The following is a 9,843-nucleotide window of genomic DNA, read 5'->3' on the forward strand; positions in this document are numbered from 1 at the left end:
TGACTCACATGTCTGTTTCCTCACTTTGATTTATCAGAAATGAATGAAATATATTGAAGTTATCATATTTATATCATGCTGGCGGCGAATACATGCGCACACTGAAGGCCACAGTAACGACGGGCATGAAGTAGTCTCCGGCTAAACCCCGCCTCCCTCTGATTTGATTGGCTGCTGCGACCAAAAGCTTGAAATGAGTGACAAGCGGGACACACACAGCAGACCTGCTTCCTACGGGCACTGCACTAGTAAAGTAAAATACATTTAGGTTGCGTTCCGAATCTCATACTTTTTCTTTTTTCTATTCTACATAATACATCCGACGATAAAAATAATCTAGTTAGGATGCAGTAGGCATACTATTGGGACATACTTTTCTCTCTTATTTCATCATAACATTGCGCCTTGATCTTGCCTCTTGCTTTTATATCCGTCGCGTCCCCATTTGTTTTCATATGGAGGCTTCGTCGATGTGACGTCACTTCACGTGCGCATTGGATTGTGGGTCAGAATCGCCCCAAATAGGATGCTGTTTTCAACACTAACAATCTTGGCCGCATGAAGTAGGACATCCGGGTACTTCTAACCATCCTAAATCTGGCCACAAGAATCGGGACATACTAAATCTTTTTTCTACCATACTATATAGTAGAAAGTATGCGATTCGGAATGCAGACAAAGTATTTTAAAAAAACAAAACAATTGACACACTTCTTGGTCATGAGAGGGATTCTTTTTTATTGATCCTCAAGTCATCAGAGAGAAAGTTACAAGAAATAAATATTGATCCCATGAACATTTAAACGGTTATCTGGTTATCCTCCCTCCCTCCCCCACGAGGACCAGATAGACACACGGAGGGTTCTCATCTCTCTATACAATGTAAAGTGTGTGTTATGGAGCTATTGTAACGTAAGTAAACATGTGGAACAGTGGAGTGGTCGAGTTATTTCTTGGGGAATGCAGCTGACACCAGTTCATACACCACGTAACCAGTTCCTGAGAGAGAGAGAGAGAGAGAGAGAGAGAGAACAAGTAGGGAAAGTTAGTTTTTTTTCCTTTATCTATACAGGTAAATCCCATTGAGACAGGAGACTCTTTTACAAGGGAGACCTGTTTTCCTTTCCCACGTTACCATTCACACACACACATTCATACCATTCGAAATATGCCCGAAAAATTTGAATTCTCTCTGTATATTGTTGTATGAATTGCGATTTTTAAAAAAATGAACGCGTTAATTCCAGAAATTAAATCACCCTGCCCTTAACGCGTTAATTTTGACAGCCCTAATAAAAGGCAAGGCAAGTTTATTTATATAGCACAATTCAAACACAAGGCCACTCAAAGTGCTTTACAGGGGCAAGATTAGAATACATAAAACACATTAGAAGACATTTAAAAGCGAATGAAAAGAAGTAAAACATTTAAAAATAAATAAATAAAAAGTTAGCCGAGTATGACCGTCTCACCCAGGATAGTGAGGGTCATGGTTGACCTGTAGAGCAGCGCGTCGAAGGTCCCTCCTTTCAAGTGGATCGGCATTCCATTGTCCTCCTAGAAAAAACACCACGAAAAACTGGTTAAAATCACACACTACGACGATATTTTATTTATTTTTTTAACCTTTATTTATACAGGTAAATCCCATTGAGACCGAAGACTCTTTTTCAAGGGAGACCTGTTTTCCTTTCCCACGTTACCATTCACACACACATTCATACACCGATAGCAGCAGGCTAACTATCGACATTCACACGAGGCAAGGTGGGTGAAGTGTCTTGCCCAAGGAAACAACAACCATGACACAGGTGGCAGGGCGGGGATCGAACCTCCAACCCTTTGATCATCGGCCGACCCGCTCTACCACCTGAGCCACAGTCGCCCCAAATCCTAAAATCACTAAGGTTTTTTATCTCCCCCGAAAATATCACGTTCAAACTGTGTTTACGTGCAAAGCTGAAAATAACCCAAAGAAGTAAGAAAGAATTTAAGTGTTACTTCTGTAAAAAAATAAATAATTTTAAGATTTTCTTTTTGGGGCATTTTTATGCTTTATTGATAGTGTAGAGACAGAGTTGAAATGGGACAGAGAGGGGAGTGACATGCAGAGAACGACCGCGGGCTGGAATCGAACCCGGGTCCGCTGCTGGCCGAGGCCCATGGGGGGGGGACGCCCTACCAACTGAGCTAAGGGCACCCCCCTCTATTTTTCTTTAAAATAAAAACTTAAAAGTATCACCATTTATTTAATAGTTTGCAGGGTAGCGGATCGTGAGGAGATCTTCGCTGATTTTGACAACATAACAAGCGTTCTCCAGAATCACTGACTGCACCTTTAAGTTACACCAGTTGATCATGCAGCCCGGGTCATACAGTATAAAGCATATTCTAGTGTCAGGTCCCAGGCAATAGCATCAGAGGACAAGCAGCCATAAAACTAGTTTTGTTTAGTCTACAAGAATCTTCAGTAGCTTGTTAAAGTTGGGGTATATGATTTCTGATTGGTCAAAGTTAACATGAGCGGTACACTTTGACCAATCAGAGTAAGGCTCCGATTCTCTGTTTCTTATTGGCTGTTGGGACTGTCCATTCACTTTGGACACGACTTTGTTGGTGTAGAGCGTGTCAGGGAGGGACCAAAGAGAACAAGTGGAGCGGTTGAGGTATTTGGATTCAAATCTCTATCCCAACTGCTATTTTCTCCCCAAATCCTCCACCCCAGCTTTAAAGCAGTGATGACATTTTGCAGCAGTAGCAGAAATCTATGAGCCATTCGCACACACAGTAACTTCCCACGAATGTAATACAGACACCACAAAACATAATAAAAATCTGCTATTTAGTAATTTAATTCACTGCAGGTCAAAAACTAAACCATAACATGCAACATTAGTGTTCCACTCTGTTAATCTGCGTTCACGTACTTGCTACTTATCTCTGGATTTCACGAGGCGAAACACAGCTAAAGGAAATTCAAACAAGTACAATTCATTACTATTATTTATAAGGGTTCTATTATAAGAGCTTGCTGCTTTATTATGCTCTCATCTCTACAACAAAAAAAAGCACTATATATATATTTCTATATAAAAAATAAATATTCAATGGGCTAACGCCATGATAAAAACAGCCTCATATGAACATATGCTTAATAAGCTGAATACTATAAACAAGGATAAAGCACCAGCATGGGAGAGTTTCTGGACTTATATCACACTGACCGATAAACCTGTAACGTGAACAAAGTTGATGGAATGTAATGATGCTCCTGAATGTTGTATGGATAACCATTCTAGTCACTCCGATATGATTGTGCCCCTAGAGCTGCTCTTGTTATCTCCTGATTTTACAGATACAAATATTTATTTGTATTTCTATTCTTTATAATGGCAAAGACTTTAATTGTACTGTGATAACAAATGTCTCTGAATGTGTAACCTTGTACTGTCATGCACCAAAGCGAAAATTTAAATAAAAAAACTTGAATTACAAAAAAAAAAAATATTCATGTTTTTGAATGACAGAAATTTCATATGAGCAACGTTCATACTAAGTGTTACAATTAAACTGTAAATGAATAAATGTATATATTTCAGGTAGTTTTTATTTTAAGGTGCTACGAGGAACTTTTAAATATTTCTGAAACAGTCAAATGTTTCCTCTGATGATCATAAATTACATGTAACAGCAAACCAGACCATCAGTGCAAAGAATGCTTTTTTTTTTTTAAATCGTTTTTCTTAATGCCTTTGTCATGGGTATATGCTCACCCAGGAACAACAGCTGGCGTAGTAAAAACACTACCGCTTGTTCAAAGGGGGGCGCTAGAATGAACACAAACTTAAAAGTTCCTCGGAGCACCTTTAAATGGTGGAATAGTTATTTGTAGATGGTTGTGGAATGGTTATTTCTGGTAGATAGTACCCTGTGTATTCCAATCCCCGTACTTCCCTACTATTTAGTAGGCCAGAAAAAGATTTAGGATTTCCCAAAACATGCACGTCAATTGTAGTATGCTGAAAATACCTAGATGCCCCACTAACTCCAATAGCATTTTGGAGTATTCGTCTTTATTCTTGACATTTCTCGACATAATGAAAAAAAAATCTTCCTTATCTGATTTTTTCTCTCCTGACTGTGGCCCTAAAACTTTAGTATGTAGTGTAGTAAAAAGACTAAAACTCTTCTGTACTTTAGTATGTAGTGTAGTAAAAAGACTAAAACTCTTCTGTACTTTAGTATGTAGTGTAGTAAAAAGACTAAAACTCTTCTGTACTTTAGTATGTAGTGTAGTAAAAAGAAAAAGTATGTGATTTGGAACGCAGGGAGAGTTTTTTTTTCTTACCTGGAAATGCTTCTGGTTATGCGGGACCTTGTTGTCGACTTGCCGGCGGGCAGAGCTGCAAATGCTCCGCCGCGCCACCTTCTGGAGCGCCTGCGAAACAACAACCATCAAGGAACAACCATTAGGAATTAATAATGAACCTTTCTACAACAATATATGACATTAAAATCACATTAGTACCCGATTTTAAGCAAAAAAACCACCCGCGTTAAAGACAAGTAGCACAGAAGCTAAGCTAATGCTAACTCTACTGACATGATAGCGTTGACCTCGAGCGAACAGTTTTAAGCTACAAAAATGACGAAATTTCCTCATTTTATACGCCGTTTTACACTCTCAATATGTGCATAGCTCTGTTATCTAGCTACATACTAGTTCTACAAGGGAAAAGCGGGCGATAAATAAGGAAAAATAAGCTTACAAATATGGATCTGTTCATTTCGTCTCACACAAGTACCAAGGACAACCGGAAAAGTCAACTTCCGCCTTTCAGCTGCACGTAGGCGGTTCTTCTTCTACGCGTGTATTACGGTAGACTTTATTTATGCTGCGTGCTCTGCTGCCCCCTGCGGAGACGGTTTAGATGATGATGATGGATGGGGCTCGGAAGGTACCAGTCCAGCAAAGAGCACATGGGTTGCGTTCCGAATCGCATACTCTTTCTTTTTTCTATTCTACATACTACATCCGACGATAAAAATAATCTAGTTAGCATGCAGTAGGCATACTATTGGGACATACTTTTACTCCTTTATTTCATCATAACATTGCGCCTTGATCTTGCCTCTTGCTTTTATATCCGTCGCATCCCCGTTTGTTCTCATATGGAGGCTTCGTCGATGTTACGTCACTTCACGTGCGCACTGGATTGTGGGTCAGAATCGCCCAAATAGGATGCAGTTTTCAACACTAACAATCTTGGCCGCATGAAGTAGGACATCCGGGTACTTCTAACCATCCTAAATCTGACCACAAGAATCGGGACATCCTAAATCTTTTTTCTACCAAACTATATAGTAGAAAGTATGCGATTCGGAACGCAACCATGAAGTCAGTGGCATTGTGGAATGAGAGGCGTGCAAGGAATGTGACTGGCACAGAGAGATTTCCACACTTGTAATCAATCAATCAAACAACTTTATTTATCCCAGAGGGCAATTCAGTTCAGCAGTCCTACACACACTGAGCAACACATAACAGACAATATACAGCCAATAAAAAACAATAAACAGGACACAGGATATGTCAGAGAGACACAATGGCTGGGCATGAGTAGGCCTGCACAGTTAAAAGAATAAAAAACATCAGATCCAAGTGAATGAATAAATAAATAAATAAGTAAGGCACCTAACAACGACACTGATACCCAAGTGGTACAGCAACAAGAATCATGTCCAGACACTGCTGTCCAGGTTTAACAGCCTGACAGCAGACGGAATAAAAGACTGAGAGTAGCGCTTCGTTGTAAATACAGCACAACTAGAGAGGATCCGCACCTATGTTAGCTTCAGTGCCCCCGACTCCTGGAACAACTTACAGCTTCTCTCTCTCTCTCTCTCTCTCTCTCTCTCTCTCTCTCTCTCTCTCTCTCTCTCTCTCTCTATCTACAGTATCTATCTATCTATCTATCTATCTATCTATCTATCTATCTATCTATCTATCTATCTATCTATCTATCTATCTATCTATCTATCTATCTATCTATCTATCTATCTATCATATCCTTTAACCAATTTAAACAAACTATCTTAAATCTGCCAAACTCTACCTGTAACTGTTTTAATTAGGCTATATTGTACTTTCACCCATTTCATTTTAATTGCTGCCACTCTTCACCACTGTGTAAATGTTTCAATTGTTTTTCTCTTCACCTGTTGTTGTGTATTTGATGTATTTGCATTGAATATTGTTTATGTATTGTTGTTTTTCCTTTGAATTTGTTTTGAACTCGACGTCATTGTAAATGAGGGTCAGCCCTCAATTGGTCTCTCGAGGATAAATAAAAGTTAAATTAAAATGTAGCCGCTATTGTTGACATTATTCAATTATAGCTTTTAACCAGCTGCCTTTTCGTGGCTCAGATTCTAACCTATATTTCTACAAGTAAATCCCATTGAGACCGAAGACTCTTTTTCAAGGGAGACCTGTTTTCCTTTCCCACGTTACCATTCACACACACATTCATACACCGATAGCAGCAGGCTAACTATCGACATTCACACGAGGCAAGGTGGGTGAAGTGTCTTGCCCAAGGACACGACAACTATGACACAGGTGGCAGGGCGGGGATCGAACCTCCAACCCTTTGATCATCGGCCGACCCGCTGTACCACCTGAGACACAGTCGCCCCAGATGATGCTTTGGATGCAAGAGGTGAGGTGAGAGGTGAGCAGTGGCATTTTCAGTTGAGTTTTGATTGTATTTTATTCCCAGTCGTGTTAACTTTAAGAGGCACTATTACTACACTCAACAAAAATATAAACGCAACACTTTTGTTTTTGCTCCCATTTTTCATGAGATGGACTTAAAGATCTAAAATTCATTCCAGATACACAATTGTACCATTTCTCTCAAACATTGTTCACAAATCTGTCTAAATGTGTGATAGTGAGCACTTCTGCTTTGCTGAGATAATCCATCCCACCTCACAGGTGTGCCACATCAAGATGCTGATCTGACATCATGATTAGTGCACAGGTGTGCCTTAGACTGTCCACAATAAAAGGCCACTCTGAAATGTGCATTTTTTTGCTTTATTGGGGGTCTGGGGACTCAGAACCAGTCAGTATCTGGTGTGACCACCATTTGCCTCATGCAGTGCAACACATCTTCTTCGCATAGTATAATATGGGAGCTTTAATAACTGTTACAGCAGCAGTTGTAAAGTGTCAATTGCATGAACACAAACATTACTTTAGTTAATTTGCTGATGAATGTGGACTTCCTGTGTTGTTTTGTCATAATTCCAAGGTATATAGTCAACCTATAAACATACTTGTGTGTACGTTTTTTCGTAGTAGTAAATTTAATTATAGTTGTACAGTTCATGCAGGTTTTTTTCACCCATGTTATGATGCACTTTTTAATATTTATGATCCTTTTTCAGGTGTCTGTTCACAAGAAAAAACCTCCAAGACGTGGTGTGATTTTATGGTGTGATTTTCCACGTTTAAAAAAAAATATATCTCCGAATCTATTGTTCTTAAACAACTGAGACAAAATGCTCTAGATGATATTAGCAACTGGGAAATCTACTTATTTTTTATTCAGAAATAAGACTGTGTTTCTTCGTGCAGATTAGCAGGGATACAGTTGTATATTCTATATCATTGCTGCTTCATCTATTTTACTTGTATATTGCATTTTTATTTATTTATTTCTTGGCATTCAGTCTGTGGAAAACAAAGGAAGAATTTCATTGTCTGACTGAGAACATGTTTGAAATTGTGCATTATGACAATAAACACTTTAAATCTTGAACAGTTGACCTCAATAACCCTTCAGTAAAAGTAGATGTATGGTCAGTTGGCGCCATCTAGCGGTGGAGAAACGACACTGCGCCCTCTTTCAATGTGATTTCTGTGTCCCCGTCTTTTTCTTTGGATAATTTCTCACTTTCTAACCATCTCATCTCAATATAAAAGCCTATTTGTTTAGCATGAACGGGTGGAAGGAGGATTCATATTATTTCCTACTATTATCGACTCATCGTTCAGTTGTTCGCTATGTAGTTTCAATGGAGTCAAATCTCACAGTGAAATGTTTGTAAAAAAGTAGTCCCGGCCCAGGCCAATCACGCGAGACGAGCGTAGTTGGAACAGGCCAATGAGAAGGCTTAGATTTAGCACGTGGGGCGCTAGTTGGAACAGTGTGATAAACAGACGCCTCACTAATCCTTCAGTTAAAGCAGTTGGACGGTCAGTTGGCGCCATCAAGTGATAGAAAAACGACACTGCACTTTCTGTCCATGTGATTTCTGTCTTCCTCGTCTTTTTCTTTGGTTCATTTCTTACTTTCTAACAAACTAATCCGATTTAATTTTGCATGAACGGGTGGAAGGAGGATTCATATTATTTTCTACTATTATCAACTTCACCGTTCAGTTGTTCGCCGTGTAGTTTCAATGGCATCAACTCTAACACAGTGAAATGTTTGTAAAAAGTAGTCCCGGCCGCAGGCAGGTTGGAACAGGCCAATCACGCGAGACGAGCGTAGTTGGAACAGGCCAATGAGAAGGCTTAGATTTAACACGTGGGGCGCTAGTTGGAACAAGTTGGAACAGTGGAACAGAGAAGATTGTCCCACAGCCCAAGAAAACATAAACTGGGAGCGAAAAACACTGAATAACCATTCAAAACAGAGCACAGTTTAGTATTTTGAAGAGAAATCGCCCTCTTTTTGTCTCTAACATGTTTTAAATTCTGGAATATGAATTAGAACGACGCCCCGTTCCAGCGCCAACCAATCACGGCCACGTGACGTCACGGCTCATTTTCATATAATTCCCATAATGCAACGCGCGGATCCTTAAAACAGACGCAATGTACCTTTAATCGGTCAAAAATGTGTCAATTTTCCCCCAAAGTGGTTTATTACACACCACACACACAGCAGAACAACTTCTTACCGTTGTTTTGGTCCAAAACGACAGAAAAAAATACAATTTAAGCAACAAACCATGAGTACAGAGATCGGCCGTTCGTCAGAGGGTACAAATAGGACCCATTCTTCTCTCCATATTTGTGATAGTTCTCTATCACATATACTAAAATTGGAACGATACAGAGAAGATTAGCATGGCCCCTGCGCAAGGATGACACGCAAATTCGTGAAGCGTTCCTCATTTTGTTAACCCTAGGGTTAGGGTTAGGGTTAGGGTTAAGAGCTAGGGTTAGGGTTATAAACTAGGGTTAGGGTTAAGAGCTAGGGTTAGGGTTAGCGTTTTCACTCTTGGCCAAACTAGGGTTAGGGTTAAGAGCTAGGGTTAGGGTTAAGAGCTAGGGTTAGCACTCACTTTTAGCCAAACTAGGGTTAGGGTTAAGAGCTAGGGTTAGCACTCACTTTTAGCCAAACTAGGGTTAGCTCATTCTGTCCACCTAGGGTTACAATTAGCCTCATTTAGGAGCTAACCCTAACCCCAGCTTGGCCAAAATTGAGACAGCCATAACCGTAGGTGGACAAAAGTCACTAACCCTAGCTCAGTTAAAATGTGGCTACCATAACCCTAGCTCTGCAACTACTTCTTAATTACCTAACCCTAGTTTAATCAAAAGCTAGACAGCCATAACCCTAGGTGGTCAAAGAGAGCTAACCCTAGCTCTTCAACCTTAACCTTAGGTGGACAAAATAAGTCTAACTGTAACCCTAGGTGAGCAAATGAGCTAACCCTAACCCTAGCTGGCCAAAAGTAAGAGAGCTGTAACCCTAAATGAGGCAAATTCTCCCTTGACAAAGAAAAGTGTTTGTTGAGTAAATTGTGCCATGTCTGTACGTT

General features: G+C 39.9%; 1 protein-coding gene across 1 annotated transcript; it reads right to left on the reverse strand.

The window, feature by feature from the left end:
* Window positions 1-711: 711 nt before the first annotated feature.
* LOC307270500 (cytochrome c oxidase subunit 7A2, mitochondrial-like) lies at window positions 712-4,839 on the reverse strand. The gene is made up of 4 exons (XM_080054384.1): window positions 4,770-4,839; window positions 4,349-4,438; window positions 1,473-1,557; window positions 712-999 (listed from the first exon to the last, which is right to left on the reverse strand). Exons 1-4 carry the CDS (start codon window positions 4,785-4,787, stop codon window positions 947-949), a joined length of 246 nt encoding a protein of 81 aa, XP_079910510.1. The 5' UTR covers window positions 4,788-4,839; the 3' UTR covers window positions 712-946.
* Window positions 4,840-9,843: the final 5,004 nt, after the last annotated feature.

This window comes from Ammodytes marinus (assembly GCF_949987685.1).
Source record: "Ammodytes marinus genome assembly, contig: scaffold_68, whole genome shotgun sequence".
In the NCBI taxonomy this organism is placed as follows: domain Eukaryota; kingdom Metazoa; phylum Chordata; class Actinopteri; order Uranoscopiformes; family Ammodytidae; genus Ammodytes; species Ammodytes marinus.

Coding starts and splice junctions, on each gene's coding strand:
- LOC307270500 (XM_080054384.1), bottom strand. Junction 1,558..4,348: donor ATAACCAGAAGCATTTCCAG/GTAAGAAAAAAA, acceptor TGTTTTTTCTAG/GAGGACAATGGAATGCCGAT. Junction 1,000..1,472: donor CATGACCCTCACTATCCTGG/GTGAGACGGTCA, acceptor TCTCTCTCTCAG/GAACTGGTTACGTGGTGTAT.